We start from the raw sequence: 24,415 nt of genomic DNA, 5'->3' as shown, positions 1-24,415 counted from the left end.
AATATGAACGAAAATGAAAATGAATTTTGTCCTTCTCCCATTAAGAAAAAAAATCATAATAATGGAGATTACGTGTTTCATATCTCGGGAGAAAAAAAAAAGAAAAAAACGTATAAAGCCATATAGAAACCTCCGGTTTCCAATTTACGAATCAAAATTTTCATATCAAATACACCTAATTTTCAAAAGTGACCAGTAAAATATTTTAATTTAAAGATAGTTATATATTTTACAAGGTGGTTGTTGGTATGTAGTTTCAGTTACTGATGAGTCCCATTATTCTTGCCACTACGCTTGAACGAACAGAACGTGTGGGAAGCAGATAAATTCTACATGGGACCAGTTTCCACTTGGATCAAATATTTGAAACTTATAATTGAGGCTTTAACAATAAAATGGAAGCTTAAAGAAAGTGCACTTTAGTCTTTTGGAGGGGCCTAAGCGCGAGGAAAGAGCCAAATGGAAAAAGCCAAGCTAAGCTTGGTGCTATGCAAAAAGCTTTGTGATTATGGCCCTCTATGTGACTAATGTCACTCATTACACTAAGTAGGTAGGGTCTTCCTGCCATTCTTAGCCTAACTTTTTTTTATATTAAAATATTATTTATGATTTTGTTAATATTATAATATTTTGGTGGAATATAACGATATAAAAAGTATAAACTATGTTATATATATATATATATATATATATATATATATATATATATATACTAAAATCAGTTATTAATATAAAATACATATTAAAATATAAATATATATTAAAAATAAATTAAACCACACATGTATTTATATGCAAATATATTGGTGGTTGATTTTAGTATATAAATAATATTTTTTAAAAATATATTTAATAAAAAATTGTGAATAACAATTTTAAATAAAATAAAAAATATAAAAAATATATCTTAACTTACAAATTTAAATAGAATAAAAATATAAAAATTTTAAATTATGATTTTAATTTTTAAATTTGAAAAATTATAATTTATAAATTCTTTTATTATATAAATCGGATACTCACAATTTGTATATACATCATACTTAAGGAATATACTAATTTAAACTCACATTAGTATATTACACAATTTTATCCCTCATACAAACAATAATTAGCAGAAAAACTACAAATATCTTTTTCTATGGTAAGTAGAAGGAAGAGAAGAAAAAAATAAAAGGAGAAAGGGGGAAAACTGTTGGACCCTTTATCCAGTGAGATAATGTAAAGGGAAAGCGAGAGGAATCTGAATGAGAAGCACGTGGCATAATGTGGTGTATTTACAGATTGGCCTCGTGGAAATGTTGTCTTGTCCTCTGGTTTCGTAACATTTCGCTCTTCTTTGACTGACATTTTTAACTGTATTTTAAATTTGTCTTAATGGATATGCATACAAAATTACAAATATCAACCAATCTCAGTTATTGTCTGGTAAATGTGATTCACCTCAGAATATAACCTGGGTATTTTATTTTCTAAATAAAAAATAAGTAAAAATCAAATACATTTATTGACTTTGAAAACCCTAAAATAGAAATCATACTTTTCTCTATTTAAAAATTAGGAAAATGTTTAGGGGCTATGTTTAGGTAACAGGAACGAAATGAAACAGGATATATCATATTCTTTATCTTTTACTATTAACTTTCGGAAAAAAAAAGAGCCTCCGCTTCTTGTTTGATTCTAGTTCATATGATGTAGTATATTTTTTGTTTTTAAATTTTGACAAAAATTATAAAAATATTTTTAAGTTTTATTTTATTTTAATTTTTAAAATTTTTTTATTTATATCAAATATATTTTTTACAGCTAATTTTTTAAAAATTTAAGATAAATTCAATAACAATTTTACAAGAACAACCCTCAATACAAGTAAATCAAGTATAATTTTCATACATTATTGTTAGATTAATTTTAAATTTTTTAAAAATTTAGCCGTTGAGAATAATTTGATAAAAATAAAAAATTTATAGAACAAAATTAAAACAAAATAAAATTTAAAAATATTTTTAAAATTTTTGTAAAATTCTAAAAACAAAAAATATACATTATCCAAATTTTATATAAGGGATTAAGCCCATAGATATTGGTGTTCATTTATTTCTTTTTTGTAGGATATATTCATTAAACCCAAGTACCCAACTATCCAAGTCCAACTGTACAATGAGACAATATAAAAAGAAAATTGAGACCAGAAAGAAAACGTACAACTGAAAGCGGCCCAGACTATGTTTTTGTTTCAACTGCAATTGATGCTTATATGTTCCCACAAACAAGAATCTTTTAACAGAAAGACGTATAGTTCTGTACTTTCGTAAAATTAAGTATATTATTATTATTATTATTATTATTATTATTTGTTACTCAATTACTCTACTCCGACGACTGCTCCCTCCGATCTAACCTTGTTTTTCACTTATTCCTCTCCCAACAACATGCTATTTCAAAATAAAATGGGAAAGCCAGTAGTATAAGTTAATGCTTGTTGAATTCAAAACCAATAAAAAAATAAAATAATTAGAAAGAAAACAACTGGAACAAAAAGGGGAAACAATGGTAATAGAGGGAAACTGCCACCATCGATATATATAAGGAACTACCTAGTAAGACATCCATGACCTCAAAATAGAAGCACTCTCCGCAGATCCCAGATTATACAATGACTTAATGTCTCAACGACCCTCAATCCATTCAAAACACATCAACAATAAACAAGTCAACGTATTTTGACTGTTCCACAATTTAAAGCAGCTTAAGCAGCAGCCTCCTCTTCTTCCTCTCCATATTCTTCCTCATCAGCAGTAGCATCCTGGTACTGCTGATACTCTGCAACTAGATCATTCATGTTACTCTCAGCCTCGGTGAACTCCATTTCGTCCATTCCCTCTCCAGTGTACCAATGCAAGAAAGCCTTGCGCCTGAACATTGCTGTGAACTGCTCACTAACTCTCCTGAACATCTCCTGAATTGATGTTGAGTTGCCAATGAAGGTGGATGCCATCTTGAGACCCCTAGGTGGAATATCGCACACGCTAGACTTCACGTTGTTAGGTATCCACTCCACAAAGTAAGAAGAGTTTTTGTTTTGCACATTTATCATCTGCTCATCCACTTCCTTGGTGCTCATCTTACCACGGAACATTGCCGAGGCAGTCAGATAACGACCGTGGCGTGGATCTGCAGCACACATCATGTTCTTGGCATCCCACATCTGCTGAGTCAATTCAGGCACAGTCAAGTTGCGATACTGCTGGGAACCTCTTGATGTCAAGGGTGCAAACCCAACCATGAAGAAATGGAGACGAGGGAAGGGGATAAGGTTGACAGCAAGCTTTCTAAGATCAGAGTTCAGCTGCCCAGGGAAACGTAGACAACAAGTAACTCCACTCATGGTAGCAGAAATGAGGTGGTTAAGGTCACCAACTGCAATAATAAGAAAAGTAGATACAATATACATTATGAGTTCAAATCAGACAAGCAAACAAAACCAAATGATTGCAGAAGTTCAACAACCATAACCACAGGTATGAGTGAGACACAAGACACAAACCCACTTGAATCCTCCCACTAACGTGATATATACTCCTATTTTAATATTCAAAATTGAATGGTCTAGGAAAATGAAAACTTCGTCTTAATCATTACTTAACACATTTTTTACCTCAAGCAAATAAATACAACATCAATATTATCCATACAGCAAGAATACTAATCATAAATTTCACTAACTGTACTAAAATTCAAATAGAAACTCACAAGTTGGTGTAGCAAGCTTCAAAGTGCGGAAGCAGATATCATAGAGAGCTTCGTTGTCCAAGACCATGCATTCATCAGCATTTTCAACGAGCTGATGAACAGAAAGTGTGGCATTGTATGGCTCTACAACTGTGTCGGACACCTTGGGGGATGGAAAGACGGAAAATGTCAACATCATGCGGTCTGGATATTCTTCCCGGATCTTTGAGATGAGAAGGGTTCCCATGCCTGAGCCAGTACCACCTCCCAAAGAGTGGCAGACTTGAAATCCTGTTCATATATATTCAACATATAACTCAATTGCTTAGCCACAGTTGCAAATAACTCAACGTGATTAAATTTTGACAGATATGCAAGAAGTTCAATAAGAAACCAAAAACGATTTTTCAATTTTAAGTTTTTAACACAGCCATGCACCAACACTAAATAAATGCCAATGTATAGTCCAATGTTTAAATTATGGAATCGGATTTTTACATAACGATATGAAACATACAAAAGCTTAAAGCTGTATTCTAAATATCTAATAACACATTACAGATATTTAATAAAAATAAAACTCGTATCAATGCCAAAGACAGAAAAATATCTTCAGATTATAAGCATATGTTATGGTGAACAAGAGATGGATTAGAACGAAAATGATGTGAAGAAATCCACATTCCACGAATAATGTTGAGACCAACCAAAAAAAAGTTCTAAAATCACAAACTGCAACTAAACAACAAAGCTTGGTCCCCGACACCAAAGTTCAGTGAACAGATTACATATTATAACCAATCCAAGGCACGTAAAAGAAAATCAAGCGAAAAAACTTGAACACAATTTATATCAACGCGAACCAAATTCAGGGAAAAAAATTGCTTGGAACGAGGACCTAAATTGCATTAAAATAAAATAATAATCCAGAAACAACAATTGGCTCCTGAACGATACTAAAATGAAACACAAGAATAGAATAAATCGAAGAAGAAAGAATGAAAGAAAGAGAGAGATAGCGAATTGAATACCCTGCAAGCAATCGCAATTCTCGGCCTCCTTCCTGACAACATCCAAGACGGAGTCGATGAGCTCAGCTCCCTCGGTGTAGTGACCTTTGGCCCAGTTGTTACCCGCACCTGACTGCCCGAACACGAAATTATCGGGGCGGAAGATCTGCCCGATCGGACCGGATCTAAGAGAATCCATGGTTCCAGGCTCCAGATCCATCAAGACGGCGCGTGGCACGTACCTTCCGCCGCTGGCCTCGTTGTAATAGACATTGATGCGCTCGAGCTGGAGCTCTGAATCGCCGCTGTACTTTCCGGTGTGATCAATGCCGTGCTCGTCGCAGATCACTTCCCAGAATTTGGCACCAATCTGGTTGCCGCACTGGCCACCCTGGATGTGCAAGATTTCTCTCATTTTCTCGGGAAAGTGACGAAAGGTGGAGAGCGGAGAGAGATGATAAAATAACGAAAGGTGATATTCTTTTTCCTTTACTCTCCCTTGCGCTTTGGGGGAGGGAGGGTACAATTTAAAAGGCGTGGTTGGGATTGTAATTATGGCGTGGTTTAAGGGTTAATTTTATGACGTGTGGTGGTGCTTGTTCTTTTCTTCCATTATGAGCTGTGGAGCCGCCCAATTCTTCTCTTCTCGTCTAAAAATATCGCACGATGGATAACAACCCAACAATCGTTATTGACTTTATGATTACAGTTACAGATTTGACATCACTCATCCCTATGACCCTATGCTATTTACACTTAAATCAAATATAGACCACTCCAATTTGGATAGTCCTTAAACAGATTGACATTTTTGTTCTATCACACGCTTCCGTAGATGCCACCTGTCAACGTCTATGCATTTTTGTTTTTGGGCCGGTTTAAGCCCAACTCAAAAATATGATACATGCCCAATGCCCATACATGAAAATTTCATTATTGAAAAAATTGGTTCGATTTATGTTTATTTTTTAATATTTTTTATTTTCAAGACTTTTATACAAAAATAGAAAGTGAAAACTGAAAAAAGAATTATTATTTGAGAAAAGCTCTGCATACAAGTAGGGCTGAAAGTGAGCCGAGCTGAGTCGAGTTAGACCAAGCTCAAGCTCGACTCACCAAAATTGAGTTTGGCTCACGACTCGGGTCATTAACAATCGAGCCTATTTCTTAAGTTCAAGTTCGGCTCACCGAAAGCTCACGAGCTGGCTCAAATAATAAAAACATAAATACAAAATCTATAATTTTATATCAATAAATTGTAACTTATATATTTTAAAAAAATATTTAAAAAGAACAATTTTATATATTATTTATCTATCAATAAATATAAATTTTTTATTTATGTCCTACATCAAAATTATATGTAATAAATAAATATAAAATTTTTAATAATTAAGATCATTAATATATAATTATATATTACTATTTCATATATATATATATATATATATATATATATATATATATATATATATATATATATATATATATATATCGAGCCAGCTCACGAGCTAATGAGCTGAGCTTATTCAAGCTCAAGCTCAGCTCATTTAATTTATGAGCTTAATTCTAGGCTCAAGCTTGGCTCACCAGCTCACGAGCTTAGCTTATCGAGCTATTAACCAGTCGAGCTCGAGCTGGCTCATGAGCTAGCTTGACTCACTTCCAACCCTACATACAAGTCATTAGGACTTGTATGTTTTACAAGTTAATTAACGAATAAACCCCAAAAAACACAATGCAAGGTCTACGTTCTTCTTCTTCTTCTTCTTCCTCTTCCTCTTCTTCTTCTTTTCTTTCGTTTCTTGCCTTCTCTTTCTCCTTCTTCTTCTTCTTGCTGCACGTTCTTCTTCCTCTTCCTCTTCTTCTTCTTCTTCTTTTCTTTCGTTTCTTACTTTCTCTTTCTCGTTCTTCTTCTTCTTTCACGTTCTTCTTCCTCTTCCTCTTCTTCTTCCTCTTCCTCTTCTTCTTCTTTTCTTTCGTTTCTTGCCTTCTCTTTCTCCTTCTTCTTCTTCTTGCTGCACGTTCTTCTTCCTCTTTCTGTTCTTCTTCTTCATTTACGTGCTTTTCTCTCTGTTTTCTTTCTTCGTTGTTCTCGATTTCTATTTTTTTTTACATCAAGCTCTGAAATCATTTTTAAAGAAGAAGAAGCAGCAGAAGATGAGGATGAGAAAGAGAAAGAGTTCTGAAATATGTATAAGGTGTACTTCAACGAATTTTGGGTGTATTTCTTAAATCTTTTTGGTGTATTTCTGTAATTCTTTGGGTGTATTTCTATAATCGTTTGGGTGAATTTTTGTAACCGTTTGGGTGTATTTCTGTAATCTTTTGGGTGTATTTTTGTAATCGTTGGGGTGTATTTCTGTAATTCTATTATCTTCAAATTTGGCAAGAAAATTGTTTTCATGGAGGAAGAAGAAGAAGAGTCGTTCATAATGCATGGTGAGTAGCGCGCTTTGGAAACAGGAAGTTGTTGAATAACGTGCATTTTATTTACTCTTGAATGTGTAAGTGTGTAATGCGTTAATTAAGTGTAATGCATGTATTTTATTGGACTTGTAAGCCAAAAGACTTGTATGTGTAGCAGAACTCATTTTTACTACTTTTTCGTTTACAAAATTCTAAAATACAAAATACTGAAAATAAAAAATATAAATATAAATCAAACAAACTTTCAACTAAAATACATTTAGTTTGAAAATCGATTTTGATTATAACTCAGAATGTAAAAATATACTAGAAAAAGTTTTAAAAATATATCTAGTACATATAATATATAAAAAAAAGTTACCAAAATATAATATATAAAAAATATTATATGCACATAAAAAATTAATTATTCTATATTTGTGTATAAATACGTGTAAGGTTATTAAATTCACAAGTCTAAATAAATTTGTGGAGCTCACCTAAATTCAACTTGTAAATTCAACTCGTAGGCTCACATAGTTTACTTGTTATACATTCATTTTTTTTAAATTATATATCATATATAATATATATTTACTCAAATCTAAACATTATTTTTAAATTAACAATTTCACCACAAAACACATAATAAATTAAAATATAATACAAATTATAATAAGTACATCTAAATATTTTATTATTATACAATATGTAATATCCTACCACACAGAGTTTTACGCTTAAATCGTAAAACAGAAGTGGTATAGTATTACAATATATATATATATATATATATATATATATATATATATATATATATATATATATATATATATATATATTGAAAAGAATGCAGTACACGATGAGTTTTGAAAAACGGGTAAAACAAAAACGCGAAATAAAAAATGCAATGCTCAGGAGGCAACTAAGGTTTATGAGTAAAATTAAACAAAAAGTAGGAATAGAGGGTCAAGAATACAAAATAACAAGCTCCTAACTCAACCTACGAAACTAAGGATACTCGGAGAATATTCACAAGCACACACACATATATAACCCAAAGTTCAAAATACATACATATATATATATATATATATATATATATATATATATATATATATATATATATATATATATATGCAGAACTTCAGACGCCTAGCGAGGAGCCTCTCGACCTGCATCTGAAAAACAACAATATTGTATGGAATAAGAACCGGAGGTTCTCAGCATGATAAAGGTGTCATGCACATAATATATAAGGTCCTAAGAAGACTAGAGGCAATCCTAGAATGTCGACACTCAAATTATAAAACTTAACGTACTAAAACAGAAACCATAATGGGTGGTATTCTAAGATTTAGCTTAACCAAACCTTAAACTAGATTAAACTCCCTAACTTCTCCGCCTTTCCTCCAATCCTCCAACACCATTGATACTGCACAGACAAACAAGTAACCAAGGGCAAACACAGCAAGTATACAAGTACTGTAATTAGCAAATATAACAATTAACATAATAATTCACTTAAGCATTCTCAGTTAATGGACAAACAGGCAAAGCAAACAATATGCACATGATGTATGCATGTCCTATGGCTGATGAGTCTCATCTGTCGGTTATCAAGCCAACCTAACAAGTCCGGCTCCTAAACCCTGGACTGTCCCCTGTTGCGCATCCCCATGAGTCTATGCATTGCTTTCTCTCTTAACATTCATAATTCATACATATATATAAAACTTTACTCAATAGGAGTTAACCTTCTCGGAAATTTCTAAGTGCTCGGTCACCTTTACGACGTAGGATCAACAGATTATCGAGTCTCAACCTGAAACATGTGGTGGCAAGTCACGGTACTTTATCCAAAAAAACTCGTATCTTAGATAATTCAGTGCATAAGCCAATAACCAATCATAATCATTTGTAAACACAGCATATTCATATCATTAGAGTCATAGCACCATATGCACTCCAAATATTTACATTTCCATCTATAATTCATCAATTTCCAACCTTACTTCACCCCCAAATTACCTCAATTTCCTAACTTCATCTTATTACTAGGCTTACCAATAAGATTTAGGGTTAAAAGAATGAAAATATATGTTTGGAAAGTCAACATGGGATTTAAAATGCAAAACATTGATTTGTTGAAAACAGGGTTATGCGTACGCATGTCATGGTATGCATACGCATAGGTCCCCCATTTGGCCCAAGATGTGTATGCATGTACACTAGACAAAATCGCATGCTCGCGTACACACAGGTCCCTTTTTGGCCAGTATGCGTACGCATACATGCCAAACAGAATCGATCCTTCGCATACGAAGGGTATGCATACGCATGCAAGGAGGTTATAGCAAAATTTTGATTAAATCTGAAAATCTACATAATTTTAGTTTTGAACTCCAAATTTTCGATGCGCATAATATTTTCGTTTTAAATCCTTTTTTTAACAGTTCTTCGAACGGCATAAACTTCACGAACTCAATTTTCATTTGAAACAAATTTAAAACAATTTGGAGGGTTCGGAAGCCGAATTATAACTCGCCAAAGTTCGATAAAAATTAAGTTTTACATAAAACTTTCAAACCTCAACTTCTTACCAAAACAAGATTTTCATCAACAACTCCAAAGTTATACACAACATTAAAACAATTCAAATTACCTTCTCTACATTCTCATTCTTTCCATAACATACAACACACCATTTCAACCACTCCAATCCAACAATCTATACCCAAAGTAATATTAAACATCAATGAAACAACAATAATAATTCATGCTAATAAACTTCTCACCACAGCATTATCAACCGTAAGCAATAACCATCAATCTATTCTCATACTTATTCAATATCTTTCACAAATTTTACTAAGCATTCAGCACAATCAAATATTTCAACCTATCCTATGATTATCTAGCTTAAGTTTTTGCATAATATTATATATTAAATTCGTAAAATCTAAATCATACATTGGCCAATTTTCACGTATTATCCAAGGCAACCCACAAGGCAAGCTCACAAGCCTTCCTCACCATAATTCAGCTTCCCAAGCTTCAAATCAAGTTTCTAATGTTTTAAATTTTGCTTCATATCACATATATACATACACCTAACACAATTATCATATATACATACCCAAATTTGATTTCCAACACATTAAATCAAAGAATTAGTTAGAATTCTAGGATCCTCACCTTATCCAAGCACCAAATAAGCAAGAGTGAACGTTTTTCTCAAGCTAATCGGGTCCTAATATATCAAAGAAGCAAAATCTCAACATATATATACTCATAAATTTTGAAATTCAAGGAGTAGAGAAATTGGAGTGAGATTGAGGCTTACTTATGAAATTGTTCTGATAGTTCGTAGGGCTCGATGCCGCGGTCGCATGGCCGCAAACGGTGCGGCAATTGAAACTTTGACGTGAAAGTTATGGTGGCTTGTTTACAAGGCTTAGGTTGGGACCTTGGGCCCATTTTGAGTTTGATTCGGTCTGTTTAGTTTAATTTCGGGTCAAATTTTTTAAAATTAATGTCAAAATTTTTATTTTAATCACCTCTATTTTATTTACTATAAACTTTATATTTCTAATTTTTTATTAAAATTTAATTTATTGATTAATTATTCACTAATTTCAGGAATTTACACAACAAGCATGAAGCACAAGTACAAACACAAAGCACATATAAGGATTAGAACTTTAAAGCTCAAATCGGAGGCGGAACTCAGAAGCTGATGCATCAACATCTAAAATGATAAAATAGAATCAAAATGAGTTAACACGAAGCAGCTAAAAAATAGAAAGGACAAAAGGAGAAGGTCTAAAAAGAAGGAGATAGAGGCTTTAGAGCTAGACAATAAACAATAAGTTTATATGCTTAAGCACAAAGCGATATTGTTTGGACTTAAAATGGGATAAAAATCAAACATGCAAGCTCGAGAGTAAACTCGAGTTTGTTGAGTATCCAAATTCAGCCGAGCCTATCCAAAAACAAGTTTAAAAACGAGTTAATTCGGTTCTACTACTCGAATTTGGAAGATTTTATGAGTTAATTAAAAAATTTGACAATCATAAATATATGTATTACTTAACTCATTTGAATAATTATTTATACAAATAATATTGCTAATAATATATGTTAATATTTTAGTTTATATACCTGTCTCCAATGAATTGAATTGCATGACATTTCGCAAGTGCAGAGAGCTTCAAGTTTTAATATAAGCCTAATATTTATATGCATTCCAGTGTGACAAATCACAAAGGAACTATCATAGAGTTCATACACATCCATTATTATCTATCCTCCTTTGTTTAATTCGTTAATTCATTTATGTTGAGCGCATATACCCCCCATGGCCACCAATCTTGCACACTTGTGGCTCTCACATTCATACTAGCATTGCCAATTGATCATACACCTCTTCAGGATTTTTGTGTGGCAGATCCCAAAATCAAATTCATTTGTTACTTCTCAAGAGCTAAACCGAGTAAGAGAATTCCATTGTCGCCACTACTCCGCTACTAAGTCAAAAATGGAGGCCTCTATTGATATTGCAACTTGAGAAGAAATGACGTACCTAATAACTCATTATTATATTCAGTACATTTTTCTGCATTTAATCATTGCTTACTATTTTTTAGATATTGTAAAATAAAAGGTGTAACAGGATGATATTATATAAATTTAGTGTAATACATCGATATAGAATGGATTAATGTCAGAATAAATCGTTACTATTACTAACAATTTGAGTTAATGACAAAAAATATACTTAACACGTGAGTAATAATTTGATGAAGAACAAGATTTTTTGCTCAATAAAAATGAGACACAAATCGCTATTTTCATTTTTTTCAACAACTTTTAACCGTTGAACAATGATTTTACGATTTTTAATTTTTTTCTCTCTTTACTCGGATTATGATTCACAATTTTATTTAAAGAGAAGTGCTAGGGGTTAATAATTTTTGTGTATTGTAATCATCAATTGGTCATTAATAATATTTTTAATAATATACAATTACATCCAATGATGAGAGATCACTCACTTTTTTTTATGACTAAATGCTAACAACAAAACACAAAAGTTATTGGCATAGGCTTTTTCTTATTTAAATTGTGTATAACAATTTATACAGAAGTTATTATTAATTTCATCCATATGCATTATACACTTAAATTCGTATTTCGGCGTATTACACCTATCTGACCTCATATTAAAAATAAATCGAGTACTAAGCTATTGTTTAACTATTAAATTAACAAGTTGTATTTACTACTATCAGTGTAAATTTATTCTTAATTGACATCATATTAACTGATACTGATATTTCTCCCTCTTTTCCCGTGAATAGAAGTCCACAGTCAAAATCAATGGCACTAAAGTAAAGTCACGTCAAAAGATATTCTAGATTCATGACCAATAATAATTAATTATCATGAATTGGAATTCACTGAGCCATGCACTTTCCTTGAACTTACCAATAAATGAACCTACATGTACCCTACAGTTAACCAATAACCATTGACTGACTAAATCGAAACATATTTAAAAAAAAATAAAAAATAAAAAGCTAGCTACTAATAAACAGTTATTCATATAATGTACAAACAGAAACTCACGGCAACATTTTTATTAAAATTTGATTAATATATAATAAATAAAAAAAATAAATAATTTCACATTAAAAATATTATTTATGATTACTTAATAATTATAAATTATAAAATTAATTAACCCCTATCATTTTTTATGTACAAAATGTATATTAAGTATATAAAATAATACATATAAATATACATAAATAAATTATAAATTTGTGTATGCAATTTTATTAATATTATTACATTATATATAAATATTAATTAAGTGTGGATCACATAATCACACTTCATTCACTATTGAATTAATAAAATATACATTTAATTTAATATAAAGTACACAAAAAATTTTTTGTTTACACTATTTTTCAGTTAAGAATTAATCCGTCGTGAATCTAAACTCTAATATAAGTAGCAACTAACTCTCTACCGTGTGAGATCTATAATCCACCTTAGAACATGAACAATAAACTTTACTCTTCGCTATGCACATTCTTCACTTACTGTTTTTCATTGCAATTGCACTACTACTTCTTCATGAGCCTCATTGTTAGTGGAACCAACTTCACTACTAGAGATAAGCATGCACTTGTTGCTCTCAAATCTTCCATAACTCAGGACCCTCACCACTTCCTCACACATAATTGGTCCACCAACTTCTCAGTATGCAACTGGTTTGGTGTCACCTGTGATCATCGCCATGGAAGGGTAAGAACCTTGAATCTTGGTGACATGGGTCTTAGTGGTACCATACCCTCTCATTTGGGGAACCTCTCCTTCCTCATTGAACTCAACCTTGGTGGTAACACTTTCCATCACAACTTGCCACAAGAACTAGTTCATCTTCGAAGATTGAAGTCACTTAACTTGAGCTACAATGAATTTAGTGGCAATGTTCCACAATGGATAGGAGCCTTATCTTCTCTTCAACACTTGAACCTTAAAAACAATAGGTTTGGTGGTGTTATTCCAAAGTCTATATCAAATTTAACAGTGCTAGAGACCTTGGAAATTGGCCACAATCTTATTGAAGGCTCCATTCCATATGAAGTTGGCAGAATGAGCCAATTGAGGATCTTATCCATGTCAGTAAACCATCTCTCCGGTGTCATTCCTCCAACTATTTCTAACCTCTCTTCTTTGCGTGGAATCAGTTTGTCTTATAACTCTCTCTCAGGTATCATTTATATGTCACTCATCTTACAATTTAGTCTCTCTGATTTAATGAATTATTATCTCAGGAACCACATTCCATTGTTAGGTGACGATAAATACAATAACTACTATCTTTTCAATTCTTAACAGAGTCTTATTCCATTTGGTCGGGATGACTCGATAGATCCAACGATGTCATTGTGAAGTTAGCTGTGAGATTTTGAAAATCAAATCATTAAATTAAATTATTTAAAAGTCCAATTCATAATAAACTGATATATTTATGTATAAAAAAGATGATTTTTTTATTTATTATTTTAAATCAGTCGAGTATCAAAATTATTCCGATTTTAAAACTGCCCAAGTGTAAAGTAGTTTTACACCATGCATTCAATTATATATCATTACATAATCAATTTGAATGGATTGGTCAGCTCATTCTCATTCGTTCGTTTAAACAAGTGTCGGAAGTTCGAATTTCACCTTGTACATGCAATAATTCATTGGCCAGCAGCAAACTATTAAATGAAGCTAATATCCGCGACGAAATTAGTCTTTATTCTGTCAAGAGAGATACTGTGGACAACAAAAGAACGGCAAAAAGAACTGTCTTTCACAATAATAGCGTGAATAGTTATCCAAAAGAACTACTATGTAAAATATATATTTTTTTTGACTTCATAAGCAATTTTTACTCTAATCCAAACTAATTTAGTAGTTGATTTGTAGTTAACTAGATTGAAGTGACCGGTTCAGTTTGATTCTCAAAATTATGATGTCGATGTGAATTCGTTGTAAGATAGATTGAAATAAAAGGTTTCGTTAGATAGACAATAATTTTTGTAAACAATGTGAATAATGAGTTTTAGAATTGACTCAATAAAGTAAAAAAAATGCTCCATCCCAAATTACTTCCTAAATTTTAATATTAGGATAATCATCTGCACACCTAGTGAATTGAACATCCAGTCATTGTTAAGTGTGTATGAATAAATCGAATCAAAAGAAATAATCATCCAATTAAAAATAATGAACATAATCATCTGCATACCTATTAAATTGAACATCCGACATATCCATTATTCACATTGTTTAGTATTCTCATTATCTACTTGTACTTTACCTTAAATAATTTAATTATTTTCATTACTGTGAATGAAAAGGAGGCATTCCAGTGGAGATTGGTGAACTTCCGGAGCTAAGAGTGGTGTATCTTGGAAATAATCCACTTGGTGGATCCATACCAACAACAATGTTGAATAGTTCAACGCTGCAAGACATTGAGATTGGGTCAAGCAACTTATCTGGGACCCTACCATCAAACTTATGTGGTGGACTTGCAAGAATCCAAGTGCTTTACATAGCTTTCAACCTGCTTTCTGGTAAACTGCCTTCGGTTTGGCACCACTGCAAAGAGTTGACCGATGTTGACTTATCAAACAACAAGTTCAGCCAAGGGAACATACCCCGTGATATTGGAAACTTAACTATGCTTGCTTCCTTGTATCTTAATCAAGCCAACTTACAAGGTTAGTGTCAAAACTATTTTTGTTACAATCATTTTCAACAATAAGAGATGAAGAGTTATTAAACAGAAAAATAATTAATTTCTGCAAATTAATTATACATGGTTTTTGTTTTCTTTATTGATCTTCTTTATTATATTATAAACTATAAAGCTTGTTTTCTGTATAGGAGAAATTCCACCCTCTCTTTTTAACATATCTTCAATGAGAGTACTCAACCTTGAACAAAACAAATTGAATGGTAGCCTCACAGAAGAGATGTTTCTTCAGCTTCCTTTACTAGAATACATTTATCTGGTAGATAATCAATTTGTTGGAAGTATTCCAAAAACAATAAGCAACTGCACCATGCTCCAAGTGTTACATTTGGGAAGCAACTACTTCACAGGTATGCCAATCCTTAATTAATCAAGATATGTCATTGTTGTACTTGTACATTAACTAAACATAGTACATGAATGAATATCAGAGCAATTTTAAAACAATATTATATCTGAACATGTGTGTCTGATTTATGTTATTCCTCTGAACTTTTATGGCTTTCAGGTTCTATACCAGAGGGCATTGGAGATCTTCTACTCACAAGCTTAAGCATGGGAAATAACCATTTAAGTGGATCAATTCCCTCAAATATCTTCAACATGTCTTCACTGAGTTACTTATATCTAGCAAATAATTCCCTCTCAGGTTCTCTTCCATCACATATCAGCCTTGAAAACATGGAAGAGCTAAACTTGTATGGAAACAAACTTAGTGGAAATATTCCAAGTAGCATATCCAATGCTACAAAGCTTAACTACATGGACTTGAAGTTAAATAAATTCAGTGGAGTTATCCCAAATACTATTGGGAATTTGAGAAATCTTCAGCAGCTTGATTTAGGATACAATAATTTAACCACTCATTCTTCCACTCTTGAATTAATGTATCCTTCTTCCTTGTGCGATCTTTACATATCAGGGAATCCATTCCATGCAAAGCTTCCCAAGTCAATTGGAAATATGTCCAATTTGGAACTATTTGATGCTGATGCTTGCAGTATTGATGGTGAAATCCCTTTGGAAATTGGAAACTTAACCAATTTGTACGCGCTAAGTTTGTACCAGAATGATTTAAGTGGAACCATTCCAACTACAATTAAAGGTTTGCAGTCTCTTCAATATTTGAATCTTGGCAACAACCGTCTGCAGGGAACCATCATCAGCGAAATCTGCAAAATCAAGCAGCTGAGTGAGTTGTACATAACTGAGAACAAGCTAATTTCTGGAGAGGTTCCAACTTGCTTTGGTAATCTTACTTCTCTAAGAAAACTTTACTTGAACTCCAACAAACTCAGTAAGGTGCCTTCTTCTCTTTGGAGCCTCAGAGACATTCTTGTGGTGAACTTGTCTGACAATGCTTTAACTCTGTCTCTTCCAATTGAAATTGGGAACTTAAAGGCTGTGACTTTCTTGGATCTATCAAAGAATATGATCTCAGGAAGCATTCCTGGGGCCATTTCTGGATTGCAAAATTTGCAAATTCTCAACTTATCACAAAATAAATTGGTAGGGGGTATTCCTGATTCACTTGGCAGTTTGATAAGTTTGACAGATTTGGACTTATCTCAAAACAACTTGTTTGGCTTGATTCCAAGATCATTGGAGTCACTTCATTATCTTGAATTCATCAATCTTTCTCATAATAGTTTGGAAGGAGAGATTCCGAGTGGTGGACCTTTCGAAAATTTCACTGCTCAATCTTTCATGTTTAATAAAGCACTTTGTGGAAATGCCAGATTACAAGTCCCAGCATGCAGTAAAGTAAAGAAGAAAGGGTCAAATGCAAACATATTCTTCATCAAATGCATATTGCCTATAATGGTTTCAATCATTCTGGTTGTTTTCTGTGTGTTTTTTCTCGTCAGGCGTCGAAGAAAGAATGGTGGTGATACTAACGAAGGAACATTATCAGCATTACCAGCAGCCAGAATGATTTCGTACTATGAACTATCACAGGCAACTAATGGATTTGATGAGAGTAATTTGCTTGGTAGGGGCAGTTTTGGCTCTGTGATCAAAGGTTTACTTTCAAATGGGATGGTGGTTGCTGTCAAAGTGTTTAACTTGGACTTGGAATTAGGATCAAAGAGCTTCAGTGTAGAATGCGAAGCAATGCGCAATCTGCGCCATCGAAATCTCATCAAGATCATAGATTGTTGTTCAAGTATAGATTACAAGCTTTTAGTGATGGAGTTCATGCCTAATGGGAGCCTTGAGAGATGGTTGTATTCTCATAACCATTGTTTGGACTTCTTGCAAAGGCTAAATATAATGATAGATGTGGCATCTGCATTGGAGTATCTGCATCATGGATCTTCACCTATAGTGGTTCATTGTGATGTCAAACCTTGTAATGTCTTATTGGATGAAGACATGGTTGCCCATGTCAGTGACTTTGGCATTGCCAAATTGCTTGGAGAGGGACAATCCAAAGAATATACCAAGACCATGGCTACAGTTGGCTACATTGCACCGGGTAAGTTATGCTACACCAGATTATAATTTCCCTTTTAACTTTGGTCATTTGATTATAACCATATGCTTGATTAGTATGCATATACAATTGAAGATCATAAATCATTCACTGACCTTTTAGTAATAATTTGTAATCAAAGTTGAACTACAATGCTTCTTTAACTTTTTCTGTAGTAATTTTCATTAGTTCAGAAATTCACTTTCTGTTGTGGTGGTGGTATCTAAACATTTTGTTTCCAATTTTAGTGGCTTGTGTTGTGTGTCACATACACTTGTTCTATAAACAAATATTTTAAGAAAAATAACGAGGTTAATTTGAGTTGCAGAGTTTGGATCCAAAGGGATTATCTCTACAAAGGGAGATGTATACAGTTTTGGGATAATGCTGATGGAAACATTCACAAGAAAGAAGCCAACAGATGACTTGTTTGTTGCAGGATTAAGCATGAAAGGTTGGATTAGTAAATCATTACCCCATGCAATTGATCGAGTTGTGGATTCCAACTTGTTACAAGATGAAGGTCACCACCATGTTGATGACATAATAGCATCTACATCATCTATCTTGAAACTGGCCTTGAATTGTTGTGAGGATTTACCTGAAGAACGAATGAACATGACAGATATTGCTGCATCATTGAACAAAGTTAAGGCCATGTTTCTTAAAGCTAGTGACAAGGATGTCGTGCGGTTTTGTAGAAAATGAACCACTTTGTAATATGTTTAAATGTTTAGTACATTCCCTTTCTTTGCATTTGAATTTTGGCCTCAGTAGAGAGTCTATATTTTTCTACATTAGGAACATAAGATGTTGCAATAAACATTATCAAAAGAGGGTCAGCAAATATAACTACAGAACATTTACAGTTATTAAGCTATGGGTGATTCAGGATTGATAATATAAAGATTAAAGAATATAAAGGATGATCATAGTCATTTGCTAATTGATAATATATCAGTTGTAAGAAACATTCATTGTGTCACTTCAATACCAATTTTTGTAAACTAAGAAAGCAAAATCTGCAATGTTGAGCACTGTTGACATTTGACAAACTCAAGTAATCATCTAGGATATTCGAAGAAAATTAGCTCTGGTTTTGTTGAAGGACATGAAAGGATGTGAAAAATGCTAAATGTATGACTTGAACCAAGAGAAAACTTCCATGCACGCTCTTCATGATGGCGAACACGATTGCAACAATTACAGCTATCAAACTGATCTTCAAAACTCTTTCAATGTTGTATCTTTCTAAGAGTGTTCACATACGTATAACTCGACAAAGTAACAAAAAGCTTGCGGAACCTGCACAAATGGCATTAGAGTTTAGATGGAGAGAAGGATGTATTGTTGGGCAAGGCATATCGAGATTGCTTCAATTGAAATGGCATGCTTTTGAGATTTTGGAGGGAAGGGAAACACTTGGAAGAGTGATAAGTCCATTTTTTTCTTGAAAAAGAAAAAGAAAAGACGAGGCAAAGTTTATATTCAAAATAAGGGAAATGAGGTATACCAGACCCACTGGCTTGCGTGCTGGGCCATAGCACGATAGCTCCTACGTGGATGTTCGTTTACCAAGTACTGTATTGTTCCACTTGAGTGAAGCATGGCCCAAATCATGGTCAACCAGATATCAATGGGACCACTATACTTTCGCAATATGTTGGTGCTAACCTAAGAGGAATGAAGATACCGCAGGAAAATATGTCAAAACAATTTTAATATAAAAATAAAATGGCAATTCAAAAAAGAAAACCACGAAGGCAAAACATACAAGCTCCCAGACATCGATATCCTTTTGTAAAGTATCATACAGTAGCTTGCTGCTAACATGGGAAAAACTCTGATGTCAGTCATATAGTACACAAAACTAAATCTAAAAGGGCAAATCATTGATGAAGTCAGGTATCATTGATCTCCCATCATCCCTCACTTTCTTGGATAATGTGCCAGAAATGACACAGATAAGCTAAGGACTACGATAACTATTAAACAATCCACAGTGATAATGATCGAAATTAGCATTGCACAACAAACAAAAAAGTGGTGCCAAAGCATAAAATTAAAAATAAACAATAAGAAGCATGCATATCTACAAAATTTAAAAGTAATAGTAGTTCAATATTGATCAATAGCAGTAGCATAATATCTCAACTTGCCTTACTCCAAAATGCACATCTCGATGATTACAATGACCTGAGACACCATAGTTATCAAAAGTAATAATCTGGAGAGGCACAAAAACCAAAACAGTAAAAACAGGGGGGCTCTAAAAGAGATAACTAGAACAGAAGGTATTAGTCACCCCAAAAGATTGCATATGGTGGCACAAATGAAAGCTTCACTTACATGCCTAAAAATGGCAACAATAATACAGAGGCACAGGCTTACCATATTAATGCAGTGGCTGGTTATTTGTTCTTCTATAATGTTTGCCAATAAACTATGGTTCCAAACCTTACCAAAACCATCCTAGATATGACAACACAATAAACAATGGTAATATAAGAAATTAACCATAAAATCAGAAGTAATACTGAATTCTACAACTCCAGGGACCTATTTGATCAGAACCTGCAGATCTGGATGGTTGACAATCTTCACTTGTTGCATTGGAACCTGTTTACATGATTTCTGATGTCATGGAAAGAATAACCTCATGAAGTTGTAAGACAGTGTCTGTTACCTTTTTTTTTTTGTTAATGCAAACACTATTTTCAACTAGATGAAATGTTTCCTGGGCTTACCAAGAAATTTTGTTCTATGATTGGAAAGCTATGAGCCTATGACCACTAAATGATCTACTTGTCCGAGAGAGAATATGTTTAATAATTTCGCAACAGGGAAATGCTTAATATTTAATGAGAAGCTGTTACATGATTTTGGAACCAGTCAAACCACAACCATTTTGAGCAATTTTGTAAATCACCTTGAGGGCTACACAAGCCTGAAACAACTCTTTTTTTCTGATATTTCCTTTACCATCTGCATCACCTACATAAATGACTCGAACTGAGTAAAAAAATAAAAAATAAAAAAATTCCAAGGGAGAAAAACATATACATTACATTCATAGCATAGTGAGACAGGAACCTTTTCTTTAAAGTGCTTAAGCTTGAAGCTTTCATTTTTTTTTTTTTTTTGAGAACTAGAAGAGCATACCAGACATGCTAAGATAACTTTCCAGCTTTTGTATGTGATAATAAATTTCACTTTATGTAAAAGGGCTTTGTATATAATTGTAGATTATAGAAAAAACAAAAAATATTATATCCAAACAGTGGAAACAGATAACTAGAACTAACCCCAGACGTATGTCATTGCATAAAATTGGACATTTTATGTATATCCATTTGCATCAGATACCAGTGCCACTTGAATCGAAGTTAACTTCTTCTTCAACACAATAACTAAAATTGCTTTACTAATTTAGATGCCACTGTGATGGCGAATTAACTACAAAATGGTGGGACAAAAGAATACGACTAATTTCCATTTAATAAAACATATGAGCAAAAACTGATATACGTAAAAATAAGCATCTAACCACAGATAGAGTAAGGAGCATAAAATACAAGACAAAAACTAACAGTCCAAAGTTAATCACCAATAGATAAGCAAAGTACTTGAACATTGTGCCGCCTTGAAGTCAGAAAATTAATAGTTGGAGTAAAGAACCTGCAGAAATGGAACAAGTTTTCAACACAATGTGAAATCCTAACCAAAAGATGCAATTTCCTAAAAGTTACCAAAGTCATGTTGACAACATTCCAAATTCACACAATTTCTATACTGAGCAGTGAAGTAGTGAGTAATCTATCTTTTTTTCAGCCATTTCCTATTAGCTTTAGTTTGTCAGAATAGGGGTAAGAAACCCTAATAAATGCAATTACTAATTCCACGTGTAATAATAGCAAAAATTAGCAGCTCATACTTTAGGATCTTTATACGGCATTTCCAACTCACACATACATCATACTGTGAACTGTGAATGCCATTATCGAATACAGATGACAAAAGTAGAGAACTTTAACCTACATGGATTCATCATCGGGATGAGCGATCACGAGCAAGACGTTGTTCCTCTTGCGAAGAGGTGCAGCTCTATGATTGGTGAAAGGGAAGAACGAGAGAATGAGGATTGTGAAGAGTGAAACAAGCCATGTAACCAGAATCAGAGAAGCAATCATCACAAGCCATGCCATTGTTCCTCCTCAACAACCGATTTTTCATGGATTCATTGTTTCCTGCAAGGTTCTAAAAACCGTAACGGTCATTGAACTGTTCTAGTTACTGGTTCAGTGATTTACTAGTCTAACTGGTTCAACCGTAGTTTAACTGGAATAACCGTTTTATAATAAAATAATAAATAAAATATATAAGCACACTAAAATATAATTATAGTCTAATATAAACCTTAAAATGTCATCCAAATTTAAAACACTACGTCAATCAAAGTCTTATATAGTTATCAAAGTACAAATTATACAAGGCAGCCATGAACTGAACAAGAAAAAGAACAATTATAAATTTATAAGTAAGCAACCCAACCAGTTAATAAATTAACAAATTATACCAAATTATAAGATAGAAACAATTAAAAAGTTATAGCAAATTATAATAATACAAGAACATGAACATGAACTAAAAATCACAATAATTACAAGAACAATTAAAATGCAGCAACAACACTAATAGGAACAATTAAAACACAGCAACAAAGTGAGAAATATCTAAGAATCACCATTGCTGAAAACAATAACTTGATACGTGTAAGCTCAAAGTAATATATACAAATTGATAAAAGATCTTTTTTTATTTTTTAACGTGTTTGGCAAATTTCTAGTAGTAAAAGTAAAAGCACTAGTAAAATCAAAAAAAGATTTTTTTTGAGAAGCTGTAATTTACATCTTTTTTTAAAAGATCTTTTTTCCTTAAAAAAAAGATGTTTTTCATGTAATAAATAAACAAAAAAGTACTTTTATATTGTTATACCCAAACATAATTGATAGATAAAAAGACCTTTTTACATGAGATATCCAAACATAAAATTACTTTTACTTCTCTATAAGATCTTTTAAAAAAAGATAACTCGAAAAAAGATCTTTTCTTAGAAGCTCACCCAAACAAGCCCATAATCTCAAAACACATCCAGAATAACATCTTAGCAAATAAAATACTATCTAAATACATCCAATACTTGTACAAGCTCATCCAAAAAAAAAAATCCCTGCTCTAAACACAACATACATTGCCTGGATACAAGCATTGATCCTGCATTGCAAACTGATAAAAATCAAAAGCTGAATAATATATACAACTTCAAAACTTTACAACACATTTAACATAATATAATAGCATACACATCTAAAATAACAAACAAACATAATACTTTCTAAACACATCTGAAAATGAACATAGTTGAACACCACAAACAGTCAAGAGAAAATCCTCTTCATCTATTGTCAAGACACATCCAAAATTATTTCGAGGTAAAACATAATCACTTTGTCTATTTTCATGACACATCCAAACTATACTGCTCTCTCAAACCCCAAATCAAATAAAGTAATAATAAAAAAAATAAATAAAAACACAAATACATCCAAAACCAAAATATATAACTGAAAAACAAAAGAAATTCTTCTTTGTCTATCCTCATGACACATCCAAAATTAGCCAGAGATTAAACATATCAAATCATTAAAAAAAAAAGGAAGGCTGGGATAGGGGCAAGAACTGTACCGATGCTATGCGGGGAGAATCTGGTGGAGGTGGCGCGTTTCGGGACCAGGAGCGGCGCCGACGAGGCTCGATTCCGATGCAGAGGAGGCACGGGGGTGGACTGAGAGGCGGCGCGGAGGAGGAGCGACAGGCGGCTTGAAGGAGACGCGGAAGAGATCGTAGGAGACGCGCTGCGGAGGAGTGGCAATGAGACGATTCGACGAGTTGTGATGGCAGAGAAGAGTTGCGACGGCGATGGGGCAGTGGGGACGGCGACTGGAGCAGATTGGACGGCGGCGACACAGCTTGAAGAAGAGCGAAGTCTCGGAAGGAAAGGAACATGTGAGGTGAGAAGGGGCTGGGCAAAAGGCGTCGTTTCAGGCAAACCGGTTGAATCGGTTTTCGAAGGAAATCTTTTATTATAGTGAACCCTCTTATTGACGGTGCACCCTGCTCCATCCTTTCTTGTAGCCGTCGAAGGAAAACGCTGATGCCACGCGACTCATGTCACAAAATTACAAAAGTATCAACCTACCAATAGTGGTATGTTCCACTCCAGTCTTCCAAATTTCCAAATTCCAATTTCCAATTTCCAATTGTTTCCTTTCCTTTCTATAATCAACACAAAAACAGTAACGTTAAAAAAACGTTATATATCCCACAAAAATTGTCTGCTAAATTAATTATCTATGTATATGCATTATTTATAGAATTTAATTTTTATGTTGTAAAGTA

The 24,415-nt window shown here is 33.1% G+C and overlaps 3 protein-coding genes across 7 annotated transcripts; 1 reads left to right on the top strand and 2 right to left on the bottom strand.

Annotated features, from left to right (window-relative positions):
• Positions 1 to 2,557: 2,557 nt before the first annotated feature.
• LOC112792361 (tubulin beta-5 chain) lies at positions 2,558 to 5,428 on the bottom strand. The gene is made up of 3 exons (XM_025835567.2): positions 4,764 to 5,428; positions 3,754 to 4,023; positions 2,558 to 3,420 (listed from the first exon to the last, which is right to left on the bottom strand). The coding sequence occupies exons 1-3, from the start codon at positions 5,155 to 5,157 to the stop codon at positions 2,750 to 2,752; spliced, it is 1,335 nt and encodes a 444-aa protein (XP_025691352.1). The 5' UTR covers positions 5,158 to 5,428; the 3' UTR covers positions 2,558 to 2,749.
• A 7,770-nt stretch (positions 5,429 to 13,198) lies between these two features.
• On the top strand, positions 13,199 to 18,941 carry LOC112792358 (uncharacterized). Of its 2 annotated transcripts, none has more exons than XM_025835562.3 (5): positions 13,199 to 13,938; positions 15,080 to 15,445; positions 15,612 to 15,830; positions 15,989 to 17,959; positions 18,285 to 18,941. In XM_025835562.3, the coding sequence occupies exons 1-5, from the start codon at positions 13,221 to 13,223 to the stop codon at positions 18,662 to 18,664; spliced, it is 3,654 nt and encodes a 1,217-aa protein (XP_025691347.2). In that variant the 5' UTR covers positions 13,199 to 13,220; the 3' UTR covers positions 18,665 to 18,941. The 2 variants fall into 2 exon arrangements, with proteins under 2 accessions (XP_025691347.2, XP_072069391.1); XM_072213290.1 differs by having other exon boundaries at positions 13,204 to 13,938; positions 15,083 to 15,445.
• On the bottom strand, positions 18,866 to 24,305 carry LOC112792359 (uncharacterized). 4 transcript variants are annotated; one of them, XM_029297318.2, is made up of 10 exons: positions 23,702 to 24,305; positions 21,995 to 22,213; positions 21,564 to 21,634; positions 20,886 to 20,950; positions 20,531 to 20,590; positions 20,348 to 20,428; positions 20,116 to 20,183; positions 19,731 to 19,779; positions 19,470 to 19,630; positions 18,866 to 19,261 (listed from the first exon to the last, which is right to left on the bottom strand). In XM_029297318.2, exons 2-10 carry the CDS (start codon positions 22,159 to 22,161, stop codon positions 19,192 to 19,194), a joined length of 792 nt encoding a protein of 263 aa, XP_029153151.1. In that variant the 5' UTR covers positions 22,162 to 22,213; positions 23,702 to 24,305; the 3' UTR covers positions 18,866 to 19,191. The 4 variants fall into 4 exon arrangements, with proteins under 4 accessions (XP_029153151.1, XP_025691348.1, XP_029153152.1 ...); XM_025835563.3 differs by having other exon boundaries at positions 20,531 to 20,575; XM_029297319.2 differs by having other exon boundaries at positions 21,995 to 22,203.
• Positions 24,306 to 24,415: the final 110 nt, after the last annotated feature.

The sequence above is a fragment of the Arachis hypogaea genome, chromosome 13 (genome assembly GCF_003086295.3).
Source record: "Arachis hypogaea cultivar Tifrunner chromosome 13, arahy.Tifrunner.gnm2.J5K5, whole genome shotgun sequence".
Classification (NCBI taxonomy): Eukaryota; Viridiplantae; Streptophyta; class Magnoliopsida; order Fabales; family Fabaceae; genus Arachis; species Arachis hypogaea.
Note: the sequence above shows the minus strand (reverse complement) of the source record. Positions and strands in the feature narration are given on the sequence as shown.

Coding starts and splice junctions, on each gene's coding strand:
- LOC112792361 (XM_025835567.2), bottom strand. CDS start 5,157: ATGAGAGAAATCTTGCACATCCAGGGTGGCCAGTGCGGCAACCAGATT. Junction 4,024..4,763: donor GAATTGCGATTGCTTGCAGG/GTATTCAATTCG, acceptor ATATATGAACAG/GATTTCAAGTCTGCCACTCT. Junction 3,421..3,753: donor GAAGCTTGCTACACCAACTT/GTGAGTTTCTAT, acceptor TTATTATTGCAG/TTGGTGACCTTAACCACCTC.
- LOC112792358 (XM_025835562.3), top strand. CDS start 13,221: ATGAACAATAAACTTTACTCTTCGCTATGCACATTCTTCACTTACTGT. Junction 13,939..15,079: donor GTCTTATAACTCTCTCTCAG/GTATCATTTATA, acceptor GTGAATGAAAAG/GAGGCATTCCAGTGGAGATT. Junction 15,831..15,988: donor GGGAAGCAACTACTTCACAG/GTATGCCAATCC, acceptor TATGGCTTTCAG/GTTCTATACCAGAGGGCATT.
- LOC112792359 (XM_029297318.2), bottom strand. CDS start 22,161: ATGGCATGGCTTGTGATGATTGCTTCTCTGATTCTGGTTACATGGCTT. Junction 20,951..21,563: donor AGTACTTTGCTTATCTATTG/GTGATTAACTTT, acceptor TCATTTATGTAG/GTGATGCAGATGGTAAAGGA. Junction 20,591..20,885: donor AGGCTTGTGTAGCCCTCAAG/GTGATTTACAAA, acceptor CCATGACATCAG/AAATCATGTAAACAGGTTCC.